Source organism: Scyliorhinus canicula, chromosome 3, assembly GCF_902713615.1.
Source record: "Scyliorhinus canicula chromosome 3, sScyCan1.1, whole genome shotgun sequence".
NCBI classification, from domain to species: Eukaryota; Metazoa; Chordata; class Chondrichthyes; order Carcharhiniformes; family Scyliorhinidae; genus Scyliorhinus; species Scyliorhinus canicula.
In genome coordinates, this window is record NC_052148.1 from 57,790,067 (window position 1) to 57,815,842 (window position 25,776).

The window sequence follows — 25,776 nt, forward strand, 5'->3', positions numbered from 1 at the left end:
CCCCGTGGCGGCAGCAGCAGAAAGGCCAGCACCTGTTTTCTCAGGAAGTTGCGTACCTGCAAATACCTAAACCCATTCCCTGCTGGCAATTTAGATTTATCCTCCAAAGCTTTCAAGCTGGGAAAGTTCATAGATCCCCCATCCTTCTAATTCCTGCCCTCTGCCAACTCCGGAACCCACCATCTAGCCTACCCGGTACAAACCTGTGGTTATTATAAATTGGGGTCCCAATCGATGATCTCTCCCCTCTCTTATATCTCTTCCACTGCCCCGAGATCCTCAGGGCCGCCACTACCACCGGGCTTGTGGATAATCGGGCCGGCGAGAATGGCAAAGGTGCCGTTACCAATGCTCTCAGACTGGTGTCTTTACACGACGCCCGCCTCCATCCACACCCATGCTGACCCCTTCCCCACTACCCACTTCCTGATCATGGCTATATTAGCCGCCCAGTAGTAATTGCAGAAGTTCGGCAGCGCCAACCCACCCTCCCCCCCGACTGCGCTCCAGCAACATTTTCTTCACTCGCCCACGGGGTTTTACTCGCCCACACAAAGCCCAAAATAATCTTATTCACCCCCTTGAAAAAGGCCCTCGGGATGAAGATGGGGAGGCACTGAAAGACAAACAGAAATCTGGGGAGGACCGTCATTTTCACGATCTGTACCCACCCTGCCAGTGATAGCGGGAGCATGTCCCATCTCTTAAAGTCCCCTTCCATTTGTTCTACCGACCGGGATAGGTTTAACTTGTGTAGTACCTCCCATTCCCGAACCATCTGGATTCCCAGATTTCGAAAGCTCTTCCCTACCATTCTAAGCGGCAGCTCTCCCAGTCTCTTCTGCCCTCTTGCCTGGATCGCAAACATCTCGCTTTTCCCCATGTTCAATTTATACCCCGAAAAATTACCAAATTCTCCCAAGATTCGGATTACTTCCCCCATTCCCTCCAACGGCTCTGAAATATACAAGAGCAAGTCATCTGCGTAGAGCGAGACCCGGTTCTCCACCCCTCTCCGAACCAGCCCTTTCCAGTTCCTAGAGGCTCTCAACATCATGGCCAATGATTCTATGGCCAGAGCAAACAGTAACGGGGAGAGGGGCACCCTTACCTCGTCCCTCGATGTAGTTCAAAATACCCCAAATTCAGCCGGTTCGTACGCACACTCGCTACTGGTGCCTGATAGAGCAACCGCTCCCAGTCAATAAAGCCCTCACCAAACCCAAACCTTCCGAGCGCCTCCCACAAGTAATTCCACTCCACCTGATCAAAAGCCTTCTCCGTCGCTACCACCACCTCCGCCTCCTCTCCTTCTGAGGGCATCATAATAACATTTAGAAGCCTTCGAACTTTGGCCTTGAGTCTGGTCTTCCCCTATCACCCCGGGACACAGTCCTCTATCCTTGTGGCCAGAATCTTAGCCAGCAGTTTGGCATCCACATTCAGTAGAGAAATTGGCCTGTATGGCCCGCATTGCTCCGGACCCTTCTCCCATTTCAAGATCAATGAAATTGAGGTCTGCGACATTGTTGGGGGGAGGACTCCCTTCTCTCTTGCTTCATTAAATGTCCTCACCAGCTGTGGGCTCAATATCTCTGAAAACGTCTTATAGAATTCCACCGGATAGCCGTCAGGCCCCGGGGCCTTGCCCGACTGCATGCCAGCTTCTTGATTATTTCCTCAATCTCAATTGGGGCACCCAGCCCCTCCACCAGGTCCTCCTCCACCCTCAGGAACCTCAACTGATCCAGAAATTGCCTCATCCCCTCCACCCCAGCTGGGGTTCCAACTCATATAATTTACTGTAAAAGTCCTTAAACACCTCGTTCACCCCCGCTGGATCCAGCACAGTATTCCTTTACTTTACTTTACTTTACCTATCTCCCTGGGCTCCACTCTTTTCCTGAGCTAGTGCGCCAACATTCTGCTTGCCTTTTCTCCCGTACTCATAGATCGCCCCCTTGCCTTCCTCAACTGTTCCACTGCTTTCCCTGTGGTCAACAGCCCAAACTCCACCTGTAACCTCCACCGTTCCCTCAGTAGCCCCATGTCCAGGGCCTCCGAGTATCTCCTGTCCACCTAGAGTATCTCCTCCACTAATCTATCCCTCTCAGCCTTTTCCACCTTTTCTCTGTGGCCCCGTATCGAGATTAATTCCCCTCTGACTACTGCCTTCAAAGCTTCCCAGACCGTCGCTGCAGAGACCTCCCCCGTATCATTTGTTTCCAGGTAGTTCTAGATGGACTTGTTAACCTGCCCACAGACCCCTCGTCCGCTGGCAACCCCACATCCAGTCTCCACAGCGGGCGTTGCCCTCTCTCCACACTAACGCGTAGATCCACCCATTGCGGGGCATGATCTGACACTGCAATTGCCGAGTACTCTGTATCCACCACCTTCAGTATTAGCGCCCTGCTCAGAACAAAAAGGTCGATGCGAGAGTATACCTTGTGGACATGTGAAAAAAAGGAAAACTCCTTCGTCCTTGACCGTGAAAACCTCCATGGGTCTACTCCCCCAATCTCTTTCATAAAACCCTTCAATTCCTTTGCCGCATCTGTCCTCCTCCTGGACTTTGACCGGTCCAATTCCGGATCAATGACTGTTGAAGTCCCCTCCCATGATCAGGTTATGTGACTCTAAGTCCGGGATCTTACCTAACACCCGCCTCGTAAATTCCACCCGTAATGACACCCGTCCCAATTTGGAGCACATATGTTCACAAGTACCACTCGCGCCCCCTCCAGCTTCCCACTCACCATTATGTACCTACTCCCCCTTGTCTGACACGATTCTCCCTGCCTCAAATGCCACTTGTTTGCTGATCAAGATCGCTACCCCCTCTGGTCTTTGAATCCAGTCCTGAGTGGAACACTTGGCTAACCCACCCCTTCCTCAATCTCGTCTGGTCTGTAACCTTTAGGTATGTCTCTTGTAGCATTGCCACGACCGCCTTCAGTTCAAATGCGTGAACATGTGAGCCCTCGTGACCGGCCCATTCAGTCCTCTTACGTTCCATATGATCAGCCTGGATGGGGGGGGGGCTTCCAGCCCCTCCCTCTGCCAACGAGCCATCACCCTTTTTAGGCCAGTCTCAAACTCGCGCCCTCCACTTCCTCGAGGCCCCACTCGGGCTGTCCGAACTAACCTTTTGGACACTAAGGGGCACGTTAGCATGGCTCGTCCACCTAACCTGCACATCTTTGGATTGTGGAAGGAAACCGGAGCACCCGGAGGAAACCCAAGCAGACACAGGGAGAAAGTGCAAACTCCATACAGACAGTCACCCAAGGTTGGAAGTGAACGCGGGTCCCTGGTGCTGTGAGGCAGCAGTGCTAACCACTGTGCCACCATGCCCCCCCCAACAAATTCAAAATGTATTGATAGACGTTCAGCTGGGTTCCTCAGCTGCGCCCGCCACAGACTGGACGGGGACCAAGTAAAGGTCCGTTGACCTCAGGCAGGAATTTCCGGTCACCAGGCGGGTGTGTCCAAAAAACCCCGTCTGTTCATTGAACCCCTCTGGATAGGATCATTCCCTGATCACTTAATTAAAAAAAGACAATTCCATTGCTTCGTAGCATTCCTTGGGACAACATACCTTGCAGCTCCACTCATTCCTCTCTCTCCAACCACATTCTCACATCCCCATCTGGACGGCCAACACTCACATTCACTCTCATCCTATTGAACTCTTGCACCCGGACCTCACAGGTTCCCTCCACAAATGTTGTCCTTCTCTTCTCTCCTCACAAACCATTTTAAACACTTGCAACTTTCTGGATTCTGCCTCTACAGGAGTGGAGAATGCGCAATCCCGGGTAAAGACAGAAACGTGAGAGGGCAGCGATTGGGATGTGGGAAGTTGGTGGTATGGGTGGCCCTCCAGCGACGGCCACATTGTTGGCCATTGCCAATGTGTACCCACCTGGGAAGGAGGTCTTGTTCCAGGAGGTTGTAGTTGCCAGCAATAACCTGCTGTGAAAGCCTGAGCCTCCTGAGGCGCTGGTGTTACACTTGTCAATAGAGCCTTTGCCTGTAGACCCTTTATTGGAGATCTTGCCTCCTTCCAGCTGGATCTGTGTGGAGGGCCTATGCTGAGGCAGTTGGAGAAGCAGCTCCTCCTGGTGCTGTTGGCAGTTGTATTAATTGTGGTCTTGCCCCTATCATAGGTGCAAGGTAGAGCTGCATAAAGTACTCCTGTGCCATGGCGAAGGCTGGGAGCAGGATAGTGCAACTGAAAGTGAGTGACGTGCTAGACGGATGAATTGCCTTCCAACAAGTTGGCTAGCATGAAAGCCCTATGAGAGAAGAGGTGCTTTGAACTGTGGCCTGTCACCTGGCCCTAACCGATCAAAGTTTTCCCAGCATCTCAGTTTTATTGAAGAATCTCTTCCTGCTGTATGTTCACTTCAGTGACGGTGCAAATTGCTAACTGTTCAGAAAGCAGCTGCCCTATTAAATTTAGAATTGAGGATTAAAACCGTTCCTTATTAGTTTTCCCTTAATTACTTGGCTGTCTTCAGTCACGCCCAGGTGAAACCTGGAAAAGGGCTGAATGATGATAGGATCCTGACTCAATATCAACTCCAGGAGATCCAACTCCCTTCCTGCACACAAAAACAGGCTCCACATAAAATTCAACCCACTGGGGACGATTTTCAACCTGTGATTGATGTCAAAGAAAACGACAACGTGGGCACAAAATCTGGACAGAATTGGGAAACGCAATCAGGAGAGATTGTCTCTCCCAATTTTCTTTTTCCCACGCCCCTCACCAGTGACATTATGAGGTTTCCACCCACAAAGAATGAGAAAGTCATTGTAATACACATGATTCCCCCCCTCCCTGAATATTCATACCAGTGAGGTTTACAACAGGTTTGAATAAAGGAGATTCAGTCAAAGAGATCCCTCTGGGGGCGTGAAGGTAAGTATCACCCCCAGGGGGAGAGGGAAATGCCCAGAAAGTGCCCTGCATCCAGGTTGGCACTGTGTAAACCTGTGCTTAGGGGCAGTGCCAGGGGTGGGCCCTCATAGGAGCCCCATGGAGAAGGTTTCTAGTTATGTGTGGCGGGGGGGGGGGGAGGGGGGGGGGATCTTGCAGGGAGGGAGTGGCCATTGAGGGGTGAAAAGCCAATGATATTTCTGTGGGGTGGGATGGGGGAGCCCAGATGATTTCCGGTTTGAGGGAGCGGGGGAGCTCCAGATGATTGTCTGGTTGGGGGGAGATCGCCTGATTCATTGTCGGGGGGGGGGGGGGGCGGGGGTAGGGAGCTCCCAATACCTCCATTGTGGGGGCTGGGGATGTGGGGTGCTGCCCAGTTTCAGTTCTGATTGGACGCCCTTTGTAGATGCCACCCCAAGATGTGGAGTGGGGTGTCGGCTCTATCAGTACCCACCTCGCCAGAGTGACAGAGTAAATCGCGCACGCTCATTTTTTTTCCTTTTGAAGTGGCTCAGTATCTGGAGTGAAAACTGGTGTGTGCAGCTGGAGAGCTACACCCCAATTTCAATGGGAACCTTGCCAAAATATGGTAAAATTCCAGCCAACATCTTTCTTTCTCCACTGTACAATCAAATACAGTTAGCTGTTATTCATTCTGGAGCAGGCGACCTGAGATACAGTATAACTGCAATTGGCGATCAGAGGTACGTAATGTAGCATAACAGCAGCCAAAATCTTAGACAAACTGAATAGCATAATTGCAGAGGTGGTTAAATCTTACTAATTACATTCATGAACAGATGGTTATCTTCGGAAGCTTTTGTTTTTGTTCATGGAATAGTTTTTCTGAGTTCAGATTATAAATTGAGTTTACATTTTCATTGTGTTTAACTCTTAAAAGCGTAGTTCTTTTTTATATTCACAGTCATCTCATTTATATCATGCTTGAGTGTTTTATGCAAATGTAGAGTGGATTAAAATTGTAATGATGTGAAAATCGAGTTTTTAGTTTTTTACCAGGTACTGACAGACTCATTCCCTTTGCTTGAACATTGTGAACGTTAATAAGCAAAGACCCATAGGGAACAAACCTCCCGATCAGTCAGTCTGCACCCCCAGGCCATTTGGCTTCATCTTTTAACACAGAAAGCACACAACAGAAAAAATGCTTAATATGTCTGCAATAACTCTAACAAACTGCGGAATTTACTTTATTATTGTCATATAAAATATGCTTGATTTGGTTAAAAGTAAAATTGTTCTCAAAAAAATACTTCTTTATTCCTGTTGTTGCCAGCCTGCCATCCATTTCTGCAACCAGGAACCTCTTCAGTTGAATTTAGTCTCCATATCCATGCCAGTCTTCATTAGAACAAATCAAAACAAAATCCACTGCTTTGATCTTTTCCCATAAACCCCTATTTCTATTTTCTCAAAGAGCTTATGCATGCCTCCCTTAAATAATGCACTGGTCTCTTTTATGTTGACACCTTGTGACAAAGCTTTCCATGCTTTGTGTCGAGGCATTTTGACCAACCTAACTTCTTAATGACAATTGATTAGCCCTCCTCCATCGCATGGGGTAATAGTCTGCAATTTCTGTAGTTTGCAAGATCACTATAAACAGAGACAGACATTCACCCTACCTTAATTCTTCCATCTAAAATAGCTCTACATTCCTCCCATTGCTAATGGCTTTTTAAATGACTCAAGGATTTTCATCTCTGTCAGGAAGTCCATTTGTGTGTTGAACATTCTCTGTGTCGAAAAAATTTCTGATATCAGCTGTAAAATTACCTTATATCCGTTTGACCCCATGGTTAGAATTTTATGGTCCCCTTTCAGTGGGTCTGCCAGCGAGGGTACCTGTCAAATTCCTCCCTTGGTCATCTTCCTGCCGCCTCCGTCCCACCCCCACCCATCCCTCTCTCTCAGGCCAAGGGTGGAACTGCAGTGGGTGGAGGGACTGCAGATGGGGATGGCCTCCATTACTGGCTCCAATTCCACTACCAACAGCTCTCCTACCCTCCCCCCCCCCCCCTCCCCCCCAACCCCCTGGAATGCCACCATGACACCGTGGGTGGCACAGTAGCACAGTGATTAGCACTGTTGCTTCACAGTGCAAGGGTCCTAGGTTCGATTCCCGGCTTAGGTCACTGTCTGTGCGGAATCTGCACGTTCTCCCTGTGTTTGTGTGGGTTTCCTCCGGGTGCTCCGGTTTCCTCCCACAAATCCCGAAAGACGTGCTGTTAGTAATTTGGGCATTCTGAATTCTCCCTCTCTACACCCAAATGAGGCACCGGAATGTGGCGACGAGGGGATTTTCACAGTAACTTCATTGCAGTGTTAATGTAAGCCTACTTGTGATGAAAAGATGACTTTAGTTAAAAATTACTCTACACCCCACAACTCCATATTCCTCTGGGTTAGAACATAGAACATAGAACAGTACAGCACAGAACAGGCCCTTCGGCCCTCAATGTTGTGCCGAGCCATGATCACCCTACTCAAACCCACGTATCCACCCTATACCCGTAACCCAACAACCCCCCCTTAATCTTACTTTTTTTATTAGGACACTACGGGCAATTTAGCATGGCCAATCCACCTAACCCGCACATCTTTGGACTGTGGGAGGAAACCGGAGCACCCGGAGGAAACCCACGCACACAGGGGGAGGACGTGCAGACTCCACACAGACAGTGGCCCAGCCGGGAATCGAACCTGGGACCCTGGAGCTGTGAAGCATTTATGCTAACCACCATGCTACCCTGCTGCCCCCAAAGTAAGGTTAAGGGGGGGGGGGGGGGGGTTGTTGGGTTACGGGTAGATATGTGGGTTTGAGTAGGGTGATCATTGCTCGGCACAACATCGAGGGCCGAAGGCCCTGTTCTGTGCTATGTTCTATATGGGATTTTATGACAATCAACAATGGTTTCATCTGCAGTGGAGGGATTTGAACCTGAGTCCACAGAGGATTACCCTGGGTCTTTAGATTACTAGTCCAGTGACAATACCACTACACCACCACCTCCTCCTGGCACTGTCAGGTTCTGGCTCTTCAACTGCTGGCACAGCGTTTAGTTTCAGCAGTGAACAATGCTCCCAGTGATACTGCTGGGACTCCAGGGCTGCCAATTAATCAGATTGTCCGGCAACTCTGATGTAGATCATAATTCACCCATGTTTAGTCATCTTTATTGGAGTTTGGGGAGATTTTGACTGAAATATCCCGCACTTGGGGTGCGACCTAATCCAAAAACATCAGCGTTCTGTTCTGGGCGGGATTAGCGAAGGTTGTTCTTGGCACTTGTAGCGCCGGGATTAACCCCGCTATCTAATGGCACTCTGTTGCTTTTTCGGCCCCCAATGGGGTCAAGGCCAGACTTTAGCACCATTTCCTGCATTGAGGAGCTCCAATCGGGATGTCATTTTTAAATGGGGCCCTGATCTTTCGACCCTCTGATGGAACCCTCTCAACTCCTCAGCTCACCTGCAAGAACATTCTCTGAGGGCCTCCACCCCACCCACAAGGGCATGACATACAGGGTGCGATCACCGGCTTGGGCATAATGCAAACCTGGCACCTTGGCACTGCCAGCCTGGCACCCTGGCAGTGCCCCAGCCAACCTGGCAGTGCCACCTATGCACTGTGGCAGTGCCAGGCTGACACCTGGGTGTCACTACCAGGGTGACATTGCCAGGGTGCAAGGCTGGCACTGCCAAGGTGCCCAGGTGGCATCTGTAGTGCCAGGGTGACACCCTGCCCAGAGTCTGATCACCAGGGGCCTCCGATCGTCTGGGAGACCACCCCCAAGCGCTGTTCTGCCTGATCCCCATTTGTGGTGACCAGTGCTGAACAGTGCCAGGCAGGGGTCTCCTCGGTGGGTGAGGCCGATAGATGCCGGGTGGCCATTCCACCCGGTGTCAGCACGGCCACGTGGGTTTCTAAACTCATTTAACCAGGCGAATGGGCAGGATCCACATCTCGTGAGGCGTAATGGCCACAGGGAATCTCAGGGCAGGCCTCTCCCTGGATCTACGCCCCGATTCCGGTGGGACATGGTGGTAAATCTTGCCCATAGAATTTCTTCTGGTGGGGAACTCAAGACGCTGGCATGACTGGCTCCTCTGAGATCTGGACACCTTTTTTAAAGGGTGCCCAAATCTCAAAATTAAGTTTTGGGTCCCCCACACCTCCCACCCACAGACATCGTAACTCGTCGCAGATTATGGGCAACACCCAACTCTCGACCCCAGAGGGGCAACCACCACCCATCACTAAATGTCCATGTAACCTCCTACCCCCGACCCCACCAACACACCACCACCATCACCCAGGCACAAGTGTGATCCAGCCCCCCCCCGATCCATCCTTGTTGGCATCGGGGCAGCACCCACCACACCCCCAAGTGAGCATACCCTGCTGTGTGGCCACTGAGGACCCTCCCACCTTTAAGGCCACCACTCTTTTCTGCCCTCACTTCACCCCGCCCCTGTTCAGGCCCATATCCATGCACCCACTTCAGGCCCCACACTTCATACCTCCCCACCCTTCCTACCTCCCCACCCTTCATACTTTCCAACCCTTCATACCCACCACTCTTAATATCCTCCACCGTTCATACTTCCCCTTTCCTGTTCCCACCTGCTTCAGAAGAACTACCTGCATAGTGATGCCAAAGAAGAAGAACCAGGCAACGTGTCTCAATGACCCTAACCCTAACTCCAGCCACTAATACTAAATGGCTGCTTGGCAGCCGACATTCACAGAGGTACTTTCCCTGCTGAATCATTGGGTGGCGGAGTGGGAATCCAGAGTTTAATTTAATGTAGTATCCTGGATTAATATTTTCCAAAATATAATTCCATTATATAACCTCCAAAGAATCATCTCTGAGGGATAAAATCTGTCTCCTGTGTTGAATGTCACATTGCAGTGTAAAAATTCCTCAAAGTACAATGACCTGGTAAATTCTCACCGGAACTACTATTTACCCAAACAGAAAATGTCACGTTAAATAAATAAAACAATGCAGAAACTTGCAAACAACTTAACTAGTGGAGAATGAGAAATTAATTAGTGGACATGCACAGAAGCAATAGCGTTTTCTCCTGTTGGCAGCACCATGGGCGATCAATTCATAGTTTATAAAAATGGATCGATAGTTTTGGAACTGGACAAGCACGTAACTGTTTTTTCTGTTTGTTGACACGTAGGTACCAAATGGCAACGGCCCAGAGCTAGTGATTAATCCAGTCACTATAAATGATACCGGGTGGTACATCTGCAGAGTGAACAGTGGCTGCTCTTCTGAATTTAGTATCTGGGTGCAATTGGAAGTTTATAATTTCAGTGCTGCCTACGGTAAGTCACAACCTCCATTGAAAATATGTCCTGTGACATATTCTGTACCCTATAGTTCTAAAATATTAGTTCGGAGTGTGATTTGTACATGGATAACAAGAAGGAAGTTTGTGTGGAGTTAACTAATGTTAGCTGGGGTAAGAACAAAATACTCAGCCAGGCTTTCCAGTCTTTATTGCTACCCAAGGCACTTGTTGAAAACTATGTGTGGAGCCAGAGGAAATGGGCGAGGTACTAAATTAATACTTTGCATGAGTATTCACCAAAGAGAAGGAATTGGTTGATGTTGAGTCTGGAGAGGGTGTGAAGATAGCCTGGGTCACATTGAGATCCAAAAAGACGAGGTGTTGGGCGTCTTGAAAAATATTACGGTGGATAATTCCCCAGGGCCTGATGGGATTTACCCAAGAATACAAAAGGAGGCAAGAGAAGAAATTGCTGAGGCATTGACAGAAATCTTTGGATCCTCACTGTCTTCAGGTGATGTCCCGGAGGACTGGAGAATAGCCAATGTTGTTCCTTTTTTTGAGAAGGGTAGCAAGGATAATCCAGGGAACTACAGGCCGGGGAGCCTTACGTCAGTGGTAGGGAAATTACTGAAGAGAATTCTTCGAGACAGGATCTACTCCCATTTGGAAGCAAGGAGTCGTATTAGCGAGAGGCAGCATTGTTTTGTGAAAGGGAGGTCGTGTCTCACTAACTTGACAGAGTTTTTCGAGGAGGTCACAAAGATGATTAATGCATTGGATGTTGTCTATAAGGCCTTTGACAAGGTCCCTCATGGCAGACTGCTACAAAAGGTGAAGTCACACGGGATCAGAGGTGAACTGGCTAGGTCATAGAAGGCAGAGAATAGCAATGGAAGGGTGCTTTTCTGATTGGAGGGCTGCGACTAGTGGTGTTCTGCAGGGATCAGTGCTGGGACCTTTGCTGTTCGTAGTATATATCAATGATTTGGAGGAAAATGAAACTGGTCTGATTGGTAAATTTGCGAATGACACAAAGTTTGGTGGAATTGCGGATAGCGATGAGGACTGTCAGAGGATACAGCAGGATGTAGATCGTTTTGAGACTTGGGCGGAGAGATGGCAGATAGAGTTTAATCCGGATAAATGTGAGGAAATGCATTTTGGAAGGTCTAATACAGGTAGGGAATATAGTGAATGGTAGAACCCTCAAGAGTATTGACAGTCAGAGAGATCTTGGTGTACAGGTCCACAGGTCACTGAAAGGAGCAACACAGGTGGAGAAAGTAGTCAAGAAGGCATACGGCATGCTTGCCTTCATTGGCCGGGGGATTGAGCATAAAAATTGGCAAGTCATGTTGCAGCTGTATAGAACCTTAGTTAGGCCACACTTGAAGTATAGTGTTCAGTTCTGGTTGCCACACTACCAGAGAGGGTGCAGAAGAGATTTACCAGGATGTTGCCTGGTATGGAGGGCATTAGCTATGAGGAGAGGTTGAATAAACTTGGTTTGTTCTCACTGGAACGCTGGAGGTTGAGGGGCTACCTGATAGGGGTCTCAAAATTATGAGCGGCATAGACAGGGTGGATAGTCAGAGACTTTTATTCCCAGGGTAGAGGGGTCAATTACTAGGGGGCATAGGTTTAAGGTGCGAGGGGCAAGGTTTAGAGGAAATGTACAAGGCAAGTTTTTTACACAGAGGTTAGGGGGTGCCTGCAACTCGCTGCTGGAGGAGGTGGTGGAAGCACGGACAATAGTGATGTTTAAGGGGCATCTTGACAAATACATGAAGAGGATGGGAATAGAGGGATGCGGACGCCGGAAGTATAGAAGATTTTAGTTTAGACGGACAGCATGGTCGGCGCAGGCTTGGAGGGCTGAAGGGCCTGTTCATGTGCTCTATTTTTCTTTGTTCTTTGAGTGAATAAAGGAACAGATTTGGCTGTGCTATCCCGGAGAGATGAACATTCACAGTCTCATGTTGACAGTGAGGAATGATCACAATAGAGAGGTACCAGCAGGTTGCCAGGCTGTACCTCAGCTATACCCCAGCAAGAGTCAAACTTTTGCCATACTATGTATTTTAAACAACACGCAATTAAGTCTCCTTATTTCCTTTCCCTGAATGCCTGAGCCTATGTTAAAAAACATTAAAATTTCTCATCACTGGCACATGCTTTCATAGAAAACTAAAATGCACAAATGCAAGCACTCGCTCATGCACATCACATTAATATCATTTCATTACATGCATCACTGCTGAATTAATATCAGGGTCTTATAATGGCCCATTTCAAACCATGTGATTCAATTATGAGTCAGTGGCTGGTACCTTTGAAAATAGTTGGCTTGGGGGGAAGATACAACTGTGTTGTTACTTGGATCTCAGTAAAGTTAATGGTCTGCACGTCCTCATAAATTGTGAAAATTACTGAGCAGAGCAATTATTGCTTTTGTGCTTCCAAATATAGATTAGAGAGAACAAATTGACCTGTACTTGCCGAGGGATATGTCCAGCTGATTGAAAGCCTGTCACTGGTGCTGCTGGTGTTGAGAAAAATCTGAGGTGGTAGACTCAATGAATTGCACAAGAACTGTATTAGGATAGACAGCAAAGCTTTGTTCTTATGGTATAGACTGTCCGCTGTGACAATACTATGAAATTATCTTCTCTCTCCCAAGATCTGTAGCTGTATAGATTTATGTTAGCATTAACTGGATATGTTTCAGGGATGTAAAGTAAACCTTGGGGTTCAGCAAAGTTTAATAAACCTCTTCCCTTACACACATGGGTTGTGATGCCATCATAAACTAACGGAATGTGCAAATTAATTGTCATACATTCCAAGCATTGCATATCCTTGTAACTCATAAGTGGCACTGGCACATTCTTTCGTAGAAAACTAAAATGCACAAATGCAAGCACTCGCTCATGAAATGAAAATGAAATGAATGAAATGAAAATTTGGGTTGGGTCAGATTTATTGCACATCCCTGATGGCATTTAAGAGTCAACTACCTTGCTGTGGATCTGGTACCACATATAGGCCAGACCAGGTAAGGACAACAGATTTCCTCCCTGAAAGGACATAAGTGAATCAGATGGAATTTTACAACAATGAAATGAAATGAAATGAAAATGAAATGAAATGAAAATTGCTTATTGTCACGAGTAGGCTTCAATGAAGTTACTGTGAAAAGCCCCTGGTCGCCACATTCCGGCGCCTGTCCGGGGAGGCTGGTACGGGAATTGAACCGTGCTGCTGGCCTGTTTGGTCTGCTTTAAAAGCCAGCGATTTAGATCAGTGAGCTAAACCAGCCCCTGTGTCATGCACATCACATTAATATCATTGCATTTCACGCATCACCGCTGAATTCAATTAGATCTGTAAGCAGTTCTTATTTTATAAGTCAACAAGATACTGCAAATGCTGGAGATCTGAAGTAAAGACAGAAAATGCTGGAAAAACTCAACAGGCCGGACAGCATCTGTCGAGAAAAAAACAGCATTAATGTTTCATGTCCAATACCACTCTTCTTTGGAACTCTTTTTCTGTCAGAACTGCTGAGGTTTTCCACTTGTGAGATCGGTACTAGTGTAGTTGTGTTTAAAGTGAGGGGGATGGGGAGGCTTGCAGGTGGGGGGAGGGGTTTGGGGGAGGGAAGAATCAGTGAAGCGTCCTGCTCAAGCCTCTGTTGCAACCTCTGAGCCTGGAGCGAGCCGCCAATCCCAGCTCCAGCTGCCACTCAATCACCAGCTGCTTCTGTGGTCTGCTGACTCTGGCATGCTGCTGGAAGGCACAAAGGATTTCCCCTTGAGCGGCGGCCTCCTGCTCTCATTTTCCATCGGCTGGGCCTGCCTCATGATGCCTCTGTCTATTTGCCTGCAGCCAGCAGCAGCTATTGGTCACTAACTACCTCCCAAGTTGGAAACTGCTACAGCTAGTATACTCATTTTGGGAAAGATTTTCAAAGGTTTGTTGTAATTGAGAAGGCAATCTCCATGCTTAAATTTATTCTGTTGCTTGGCAACATGAGGTGAATAGGCATGGGGGTGGTGATTCTCCCAAATGGAGCCCAAGTGTTCGCCCCCTCGTAAACGCCGTCATGTTTCACGACGGTGCGAACTGGGCCCAGGTACAAACTATTCTGTCCCCCACAGGGGCCAGCACGGCGCTGGAGCGGTTCACGCTGCTCCAGCCTCCTTTCCCGATGCCAAATGGGTGCCGCGCCAACCCGTGCATGCACTGTTGGGCCGCGCCAACCTGCGCATTCGCAGGGGACTTCTTTAGCGCACTGGCCCCGACTCAACATGACATCAGTGTTCAGGGGCCGGCTGCGCAAGGAAGTAGGCCTGGGGGTGGGGGGGGGGGGGGGGGGCGGGGGAAGAGGCCGGCCCACCAATCGGTGGGCCCCGATCGTGGGCCAGACCCCATCGGTGGCCCCCCCGCTGGTGAAGGCAGCGACCAGGGGTGAACGGCGCCGGTGCGACTCTGTCATATCCGCGCACCCGCTCGGCCCATCCAGGCTCGAGAATCGGCGCCCCCAAATGTGCTGCCGCAAATGGCGCCGATTCTCCGCACCATGGAGAATCGCGCGCTGGCGTCATGGCGCGGTTGCGGCAAATTATCTGGCCCGGCACAGGGCTCAGAGTACCTCAGGCTAACACAATCCAGGTGTTAAAATCGAAAACAACTTTATATTGTGCCAATCTGGCCCGATTTTCAACACCAACTGGTGATCCGGAACATTGTGCCCCACTTCAGAGAGAGTCTACACACTTAATCCAGGCTGACCCTTCGGAGCTGCACCTGAGGTCGAGCACCTCTTTATCAAATGGCACATTAAATCAAGGCACAACTTCTTACTCAGTTATACAAAGTGATGCAGATATTTAGTGAGAGTTGGGGAGGGTGTGGGGAACATGTGTTTCCAGAAATGTCTTGAACCCAGCTCTCCTGGTGAATTTAATGGCATGAGGATCTCTTAACTATGTTTTTAAAAATGCATCAGTTTTCCTCGTAGCAGCCAACCAGATTAAAAAGCTAACCAGTTTAAAATTAAGGAAATACTGTTTATTGAGTAATGATTATAAATAACTATGAGTTTATTCACTCTTCTACAACTATAACTGAAGGTTAGACAAATAAGATTAAGTATATATAATGTTTACCTACACCTGCTCACTAAGCTATATCTAACACTCTGCTCTTTAGTCACTCCTGATACGAAGAGGTGGGAACCCCCTCCAAGTGTAGCTTATATACATGTATCTGATGCTGCCATCTAGTGGTTGTCTAGCACTTACAGATGTTAACCTCTTACATGCCTGCAGATATACAGATCACTGCATCCCCATTTTCTAACACATTTTTATGCTATAGAAAAAATTGTATAACAAATAAGTATGAATTATGAGATGAATATCTGAACAAACATAAGTTGAATAATGACATAGCAGCATAATATTTATAAGTTCAGTAATTATAAGTTCAGTCTGTTAGGTTTTTGTCACCTTCGTGTTGACCCTCTCAACTGATGACGTGGTGAGTCTGAAACTATGACAGTTTTGTGCAAGCCATCTGGTTTCTTGGTATGCAGCAGATTTTCTTGAAACAGTGAGTCATTGAAGTTTAAGGTTGGAAATATTGGTTGATGAAGCCTAATTTTCTGCAAAGCTCGTCTGTTGCATCGAAAGTTGCTCCTTCGGCAGATTTGACAATATAGGATCGTGGAGCTGCTTCCCTAATGATAGTAGCTGGAGCAGACCATCCTCCTTCTGGATTCTTGATTCTGACAAGCTTGCCCTTTGTCAGTGGATCTAATTGAGCTGTCTGTTAGTTTGAACTTTGTTCTTCAATTTTCTTTAGAACAGGTAGACGATCCAGATTCTGGAATCTGATTGCTGGTAAGGTAGTCCTGAGATCCCTTTTGAATATCATTTGTGCTGGCGAGTCCTGAAGATAGAGGACTAGCTCTGTATGACAATAAAGCAAGATTAATGTTTGACATTAAGTCATTTGCTTTACTTAACAACTGTTTGATTATGTGAACACCCTTCTTTACCTTGTCATTGGATTGAGGATAGTGAAGACTGGATGTCACATGCCTGGTTATATTTCCTCGAGAATTCAATCACTCCAAACTTGCAAAAAATGCACCATTGTCCAACATTACTCTTTCCAGAATTCCATGTCTTGGGAATGTTTCTTTATATGCTGATTACTGAATTCAATGTCATAGAATCATAGAATTTTCAGTGCAGAAGGAGGTCATTCGGCCCATCGAGTCTGCACTGGCTCTTGGAAAGAGCACCCTATCCAAGCCCACACCCCCACCCTATCCCCATAACCCAGTAATTCCACCCAACACTAAGGGCAATTTCAGACACTAAGGGCAATTTAGCATGGCCAATCCACCTAACCTGCACATCTTTGGACTTTGGGAGGAAACCGGAGCACCCGGAGGAAACCCACGCACGGGGAGAACGTGCAGACTCCACACAGACAATGACTCAAGCCGGGCATCCCACCTGGGACACTGGAGCTGTGAAGCAATTGTGCTAATCACAATGCTATCATGCTGCCCAAAAATGTCAGGTCTGGAAGTTTCATTACTTCTGGATAGTTAGAATAATAACCCATTAGACAGGTCCGAGCGTGAACAGTGCCGTGGTTTGCACTATGTTTAATTTGTGACTTGACTTCTTTTTTTTTGTACTGTACAATGTCACTTTTTCTATATGCCTAAAATACCTCAATAAAATCATTTGTTTAAAAAAATATATGAATCCATTATTAGACTGTAGTCTCGACCAGTTGCGTGGAAGAGGTTGATCCCGACTTTTGTCTAAGGAGATGTGATCAGTTCGTGATGTTGAAGGGTCTCCTTGCATTGTGCAGGTTGGTGACTTTGACAGGTTTCGCAGGTTATCATCATGTTAGTGATATCCCTGTTTATACCCGACCAGTAGACTCCCTGTCTTGCTCTTCTTTTACACAATCCTAGGCATTCCTTCTCAATTTGTGTATATCTGCATTCAGTTGCTGTCGTCGCTCTTGAAGCATATGCTACAGAAATCCAATCAGAGCGTTCATCTTGTTGTAAGAGAACTGTGCCTATTCCATCCTGACTTGCACAGTGGATATTTTAGTTGCTCATTTTGGATCGAAGAAAGTGAGTATCGGTGCAGTCATAAGTTGTGTTTTTAGATCTGTCCACTCCTGATAACTCCGCGTCCATTCAAAAGTAGTTGATTTTCTGATTACATTTCTCAATGCAGTTGTTCTTGATGACAGGTTTGATATAAACTTGCCAAGAAAATTGACAAAACCCAGAAACCTCAGAACAACTTTCTTGTCTTCTGGAGTTTTCATGTTTTGAATCGCTGCTATCTTTGTATCATCAAGTCTGACACCTTGATGAGAAATGGTATCTCCCAGAATTTCAATGAAGATTGTGTAAATGTGCACTTTGCTTGATTGAGTTTGAGTCCGAACTCGTTGATGCGTTCAAATACTTTTCTTAAGCATTTGATGTGTTCTTCCCTGGTTGTGGACCAAATTATGATGTCGTCAACGTATACGTCATATCTTCAATTCCTTCTGTCATTTGTTCCATGATCCTGTGGAATATCTTAGATGCTGATATTGTTCCAAACGACATACGGTTGAAGCAAATTCATCCAAAGGGAGTGTTGAAAGTACATAATAGTCTGCTCGAGTTGTTGAGTTGCATTTGCCAAAATCCCTGTGAAGCCTCGAGTTTTGTGAAGTTGCGAGCATTCGCTATCTCGCTTGTGATTTCTTCGCGCTTTGGTATGGGATAGCATTCCCTTCGTATATCCTTATTGAGATCTTTGGAATCAATGCAGGTGCGACGATCTCCAGACATTTTTTTAGGCAAACCAATGAGATGGCTCAGTCGGTTGGTTGTGTGACTGGAGATATAATATCTTGTGATTGAAGTCGGTCAAGTTCTAGTTTTAACCTGTCTCGTAAAGGAGCAGGAATTCTCCTAGGCGGATGAATAACTGGCTTGGCAACCTTCCTGAGTAAGATTTTATACTGGAACGATAATGTACCCATGCCTCTGAATAGATCAGGGTACAGTTGTAAGATTTGCTGGATTTATTCATCCGCACTTGGTGTGGCTTCAGTTGCTGTGTATATTCTTTGTACAAGCAACACGTCTTTGCAAGCTTGTGCGCCTAATAATGAGGATGTTTCATTCGTAATGATCTCAAACATAGTTTTGTCTTACTTTGTTTGTTGGTGACTTTCAGATGGCAAGATCCTATTGAAGCGATCTGATTGCTACTGTAGTCCTTCAGTCTACATGCAGCTGCAAGTATCTCAGGTTCTCCTGGAATCTTACTGAGATCCAATCTTGACAGTAGATTTGCTGAAGCTCCTGTGTCAAGTCTAAACATTATGAGATAATTGTTGACTTGAACTACAGAATTCCATTTATTGCTAATTTTGATTGTGTTGATCTGATGAGGATTGCTTGTCGATGCTTTAGGTTTTTCACATCTTTCTATGATTCCCACGAAAAATGTATTTTCAAGTGAAAAATTGTCTTAATCTGACGAAAAATTCTCTTCGGTTTTTTTCTCCGCTGAATCCACACTCCAAACATTGACGTTCCTGTATTTTTGTTCAGGAGTTTGAAATTGGAATGAAGATCTAAATTGTGATGCAGAATGATTCAGTTTTCCACAGTTTGAACATTATTTACCATGAGCTGGATATTTCCTTTTAACATTGATAACATGTCATGACGTAGTCTTTCTATCGCATGTGACTCAGTTTCGTCTCCGTCTCACATTTCCTGACGAAGTACGCAAATGCAGGGTTCTGGGTTTTCATCATTAATGCCATATACAATTTGATCATGGATTAGCGAGTCATGTAATGCTGCAGAGTTACAAGATTGTGCTACTAATTTTAAATCGGTGACAAAGCTTGTAAATGATTCCCCAGTTTCTGCAATCTTTTGTTGAATCTGAATCTTTAAAATTTCATTTATTTGAACTTTGCAGTGGTCATCAAATTTACTTAGTATCACATCAAATTTGCTTTTGTCCTGACCTTCAGAGTAAGTAATGAATCATATATTTGAATTGCATGCTGTCCTGCCATTGATAAAAGCAATGCAATTTTCGTAGCATCATTCGCGGTGGTTAAATCAGTAGCTTCTAGGTAGATTTGAAATTGTTGCTTGAACAATTTCCAATTAGAATTAAGATTACCGGTTGTCTTGAGTTGACGTGGATTGTGCGTGGTCCATCAAAGTGATTTTCTGCGAAGGATCCGATTGCTGCGAAGCTTCCCCAGTTGTATGGCTGCTAATAATTTCTTCTTTTCTTGATTTTCCTAATCTATTTAGTTAGCTTTTTCGAAGCCAAGACCTGGTACCACGTTATATTATGTGTAGTAATATCTTGTTACTCATTTGCTTACTTCCAGAATGGTCGGATGGTTCATGTTCAGTAGCTTCAACTTCAGCAAATACTGTTTATTGAGTAACGATTATAAATAACAATGAGTTTATTTGCTCTTCTGCAACTATAACTGAAGATGATAAATAAGATGCAGTATATATAATGTTTACCTACACTAGCTCACTAAGCTATATCTCTAACACTGTTCACTAGTCACTCCTAGTCACTTCTGATACGAAGAGGCAGGAACACCCTCTGAGTGTAGCTTATATACATATATCTGGTGCTGCCATCTAATGGTTGTCTAGCACTTACTTACAGATGTCAACCCCTAACATACCTGCAGATATACAGATTACTACCAGGGCAGGTTATTTGGATCCCCAGTACCCACCACAGTTAAACTGGAAACAGGCGCCTTCACGTCGGATTGGGTCAGGTACCAATCCCCAGGGTGCAGTGTGAGAAGGATTATTTGGGGGTTTGCCAACAGTAAATGGAACGTGAGGGGCGAGTTAAGTCATGTGAGGGGTGAGTCAGTGGCACTGAAAGTCCAGACTTTGTGTAATCTTGAGAGAACTGACAGGGAACTGAGACGTCAGTGAAAGTCTCAGCCTGTCCGGCCAAAAAGGTTCTGAAGCCATGAATATGGTGGGCAATCAGTGAATGTTCAAGAGGAGCCAGAGGTGTGTCCACCTGCATATTGGCAAAGATCAAAAGAATTTGGCATGAAGGCTTTGGTCCTTAGCATATGCACATAAATGGCTAATACCGGTCTGTGTCACCCCTCCCCCACAAAGCTGATTTCCTCAGAGGCAGTCGGTGCTGGTATTGTTGGGTTCAGGATTAATATGCCTATTTGCTGCCGAACCACTGTCCTTAGAATGCAACCTGTTGGACTGCAACTAACCAGGTGAAGCTTTTTCAAAATATACTTACTCGAGTATGAACCTGGAAGAAGCAGGACTACACCCTTAGATCCGCCCCTCCGCAAAATAGCGTTGGGCTTGCTAAATTTTCTAAGCAGAGCATTAGTAGGCTGTTCATTTATGAAAGGCACGACATTTGATCCTGACTTAACCAGTTGTGTATGAATAATATATACAAGAACACTGGCTCGCCCCGCCTCTGCCTAACCTAGGATTGCGCCCTAGTTACTACTCCAGTTCTTCTGTAGCTCATACATTCAGATTTGAAACTTTCTTCTGAGGAAACTGTCTAGGTGATGGGCTTAATCTGTCAATTACATCACTGAAACGATCAGTCTTACCTTTATCGTGTTGCAGACACGTCATTACCTGGGGATAGGTAAGTTTGCGACCATCTCCTCAGCTAGCCTGAAACATAATCAAAAGATAAATGCATTATTCATGATCACCTCATATCAGCAATGACTCCATTTGCTTGGAATGGTCTGGTGAAGAAGGAGATTTTCTGTAACCTGACTGTGTGTACGGTCAACAGATCACATGTTTGTGCAAAGACGATTCAGCAGCCTCGTCGCGCCCAATTTGGTGTCGGGACAAGGCCGCTGAATCTCGCGAGAGGCCTCTGGGAGACTTCGCCAGGATACAGTTTAGTACTGGTCCACACAAACATGGACCAGGTGTAACAGTATTTGGTGGGGGGTTGTCTCCCAGGCCATTGGACACCACTGGGTGTTCAGGGACGGGCAGGATGGTGCACCCTGGCAGGGGCAGTGCCAGGATGGCAGTGCCAAGGTGCCCGGATTCTAGGTTGGCACTGCCAGTGATCGAACCTTACCCCGCCCCCCCCCCCCTCACCTAGTGAGGGGATGATGAGGAGCAATTCCCAGGGCCTTACCAAGGTTAGGAGGGTGAGGCGGGGGTCAGAAATGGGGAGGGGCGGCCTGAAAGCCACTATTTGAAAATATACTCGCATTGATTAAAAAACATTCAATACAATTCCTTCAAATAATCTCTTATAAAAACAAACATATCTATTCTGTAAACACTTCAAATTTTAGTCAAACTGCTCCCCTAACAGATGCCCCATTACATTGTTACATTGTAAAATCATTCATGCAGCAAAATCTTATATTGACAGCCCTCAGTCAATTTATTCTTTTTAATCTCCACACCTGTTTAAAGTTTAGACGCCAGCAGAGTTAAATCCCTTACAGCTTTAACAGTTCCAATGGGTTTTGACAGTTCCTTTGCAGTTTGACACTTGTGCAGCTTGACAGTTCTTTGACAGGTTTGACAGTTCCAATGAGATTATGCACTTTTTGTGTACATTTGTGTCTACTTATAACAAACCCAAGAGGCGCCTGACCTTTCCCAATGGTTTCCAAGCTGACATGAAAGGGGATACCTTTCAAAAATGATACCCTGGCTATCCAAACGAATCCACAAGGTTCAGACCTGCTCTAATCTGTACACTGGTCTAATCTGCACACTTCAGGTATCAGGTACCTACCTCACCAAAACCACACGAGTGTAGCCAGCGGCTGATTTATGTTGGCAGGTGGCTCCATGAACTATGGATGTGCAATTCAGAACCTTCCCACATTCCCGAACATCCTGCGAAAATAGCAGAGCCCAGTTAATAATTGCAACTTTCAAATTTTGACTCAGCTTCTCCATTTGCATGAAAATTCAGGCCAGAGTAAGCTGTTCCCATATAGCTGATGGTACAAGGCTTCGAGGGACAGAAATTTAAAGTTTTAAGCAAAAAATGCAGCGGGGATGTGGGACAATCTTTCGTAATAACCTGGAATTTGGTGCCCATGAGGCTATTAAAAAGGGGGATAATCAGCGATTTCAAAAGGATATTGAATGGATGCTTGTGCGAAATGGACTTGCAGGCTACAGGGATAGAGCGGGGGAATGGAACTTTCTGGACTGCTCTACATAGAGCCAGCATGGAGTTGATGGGCCAATTGGTCTGCATCTTTGCTGTGATGACTCTGTCCTCTGATGAAGATTCCTGCTGGGGATTGGCAACCCCTCCCACTGGTTTATCACCTTCTGGGATCTGTGCTGTCTTCTCCTTATTCTACATCCAAAGGTGCAGTTAACTACCCGTTCTGCTACTGCATAATGTGTTGTGTTTAAATGGATAATGTGCCAATGCCCTCACATTCTCTTCCTGTTTATGTTCTGTATTCCTAATGTAGTCATCATATATTTGCATTACCATTTCTCATTTACTTGGATTTGTTCACATTTATTTTTTTCACGCACAGCGTACAAATTGGTTTGCTTCTTGCCCAACATTTGAACCCCTCCCTTTCCTGTTTGCTGATATCTGCAAAGTTGGACAGTTTATTTTCTGTTTCTTCAATTAGAAGTTAAATTTGTTTCACTACACTTCCCCATGTTGACACTCCCTTACCATACACTGAGCATTAGAACTTTCCTTTGCTCCCCTTTAATAATGCTCCATAATACTTTCCTCACTGTGACCCTGGATGTTTAATTACCACCATCGCACCCCACCATCAACATCCTGGGAGTTATCATTTACCAGAAGCTCAACGGCACCAGCCACATGAATGCTTTGGCAACTGGAGAAAATTGGAGATTGCGACCCAAATTTTTGCAATGATGGGAGGTGTCTGCGCCTTCGCCAAAATAGCGCTGGAGCCAATTCCAGAAGTCCTATCCCTGTACCTGGCAGCCACCATTTTTGCCGGGGTGGTAGGGAACAATGGGGACTCATGGAGGCAGCATCTAAAAGTGCAGTTGTTTCCTGTTGGATGTCATTTTTGTCACCCAGATTTCTGAAACATAACTCATAATGGAATGTCCAAGCTTATTGTGGCAAAGAGGCTGCAAAATGGGGGAGGCATCTTTAGCGCATTAATGCCCTAGAGACACGAGTGTGACCAACGTGAGGTCAGAAGAGGTGACCAGAGTAGGGACTCGCTAGGGAAGAGGGAGAGGAGGAGAAGGACAACCAGGTTTTACCCTGACGTAAAACCGCAGAGGTCATATCTCAATGTGACCGAGAGCCAGTACAGAAGGCGGCTCAAGTTAACCTGGAAATTGGTCACCGACATATGGGCCATGGTCCAGCAAGACCTTGAACCACAGTCTGCCGATCCGTGTGTCCTGCCAGTGGTTCTCAAGGTCACCATAGCTCTGAATATTTATGTTACTGGATTTTTCCAGGCCTCAACCCCAGATGTTAACAACAACTTACAGCCAGCTGCACACGGCAGCCTCGAGACAGTCACTGATGTCTTCTTTGCTCAGGTGGGAGAGCACATTACTTCACAATGGGAATGGGGGCACAGACGCAGAGTGCCAGAGGATTTGCAGAATTAGCAGGCTTCCCTCAAGCACATCGGGCATTCGGCCTCACCTGTGTCACCGTAAGGGCACCATCTCATCAACCTGACACCTCTGTGAACAGGATTTCCTTCCACTCTGCAAATGTGCAGGCGGTGTGTTACTGCACCACGGTTTTCCTACATGTCTGTGCACAGCACCCTGAAAGCTGCTGCAATTTATTCACCCTGAGGAATCATAACTGCCTCGACTTTTTCAAACACTGACACAAGTCCTCCTTTGGCTACTGGGGGAAAAGGGGTACATGTTAAATAGGTGGATGAAAACCTCCTTCAGGCGGCTATGAACGGACCACGAATTGTGCCATAACAACAGCATGTGGTGACCCAAGAACAGCCTAACGGCATTCTCAAAATGCACTTCAGGTGACTTGACTGCTCAGGAGGAAATCAGCAATATCTCCGAATAGTAGTAGTGAGCTGCGTAATAATAATCTTTATTAGTGTCACAGGTAAACTTACATTAACACTGCAATGAATTAACTGTGAAAAGCCCCTCTTCGGCATACTACGCTGCCTGTTTGGGTGCACAGAGGGAGAATTCAGAATGCCCAATTCACCTAACAGCACGTCTTTCAGGACTTCTGGGGGGAAACCGGAGCACCTGGAGGAAACCCGCGCAGACACGGGGAGAACGTGCACACTCAGCACAGACTGTGATCCAAGCCGGGGATCGAACTTGGGTCCCTGGAGCTGTGAAGCAACAGTGCGACTGTGCTGCCACATACAATGGAGCAGCAGAAAGCGGGCCGAAGCCAGGCCCAAGCTATATCTTTCCTGAGGGGGAAGATGATGGGGAGAAGAGACCCCTCTCCAGGCGCGGGGATCTGACTTGGAGGAGGAGGAGGGAGGGGTTGGTAATGGCAGACCAGCTAAGAGTCCTTGGCTGATTGAGCCTTGGATGATTCCTTGTAAAAGGAGGCCATCCGAAGCCTGCTAATCCAGATTAAATTTTTATCAGCCAGTCCCTGGTGAGCAAATTTCACATGATAAACCTTTAACATGGAGATCACACATCCTCAAAGAAAATATCCATCCCCCAACAAGAGAGAAAACCAACAGTGCATAACTAAAATCAATGTCATAAATATGGCTGACACGATGTGCAAAAGCAAGATGAGACATTTTCAGTGTACAAGGTGATAGTGTCACTACAATTAATCCATTAGTGATCAAGGCACGATGTGCCCTGCACTTGTGAATGCTCCCATAAAATGACCCCCATGCTGCCTCGGAGGTGAAGGAGACAAGCTGCTCACCTCTCATTCTATATATCCCGTACCAACCTCCCCGGACAGGTGCTGGAATGTGGTGACTAGGGGCTTTTCACAGTAACTTCATTGAAGCCTACTCGTGACGATAAGCGATTTTCATTTTTCATATCATTGAGGAGCGTTGGGGCTTGCCTTGTCAAGCAGTGACACATTGGGGCCCTACTTCAGATTGTGGTTCTGCATTTCTGCAAGTGCATCTATTGCTAATGGCACATGTAAGGCAGACTAGGGCTGGGGAATTAACAGCAGGTGAAGGTTCTGAGATGCTCTCAGTCCCTTCACCCTTATCATTAACCTCCCTCGGTTGGCCTTCAGCTGGGTTTGGTGGGGCTGGTTGCTGCTGTGCATCAGTTGTCCTTTCTAGCAATCGCTATTCCACCAATGCAGTCACCTTGTTAAGAAACGCAGCTCGTCATGTATTCCGTAGATGTCAGCACTCATATTCTGCATGAACTGCTC

General features: G+C 46.6%; 1 protein-coding gene across 1 annotated transcript in view; it reads left to right on the forward strand.

Annotated features, from left to right (window-relative positions):
• malt1 (MALT paracaspase 1) overlaps nucleotides 1-25,776 on the forward strand; it is a 142,218-nt gene that overhangs the window by 26,086 nt on the left and 90,356 nt on the right. The window contains exon 5 of the mRNA XM_038790594.1: nucleotides 10,169-10,316. Within this exon, the coding sequence (XP_038646522.1) occupies nucleotides 10,169-10,316 (148 nt within the window). The remainder of the gene's footprint in view (nucleotides 1-10,168; nucleotides 10,317-25,776) is intronic.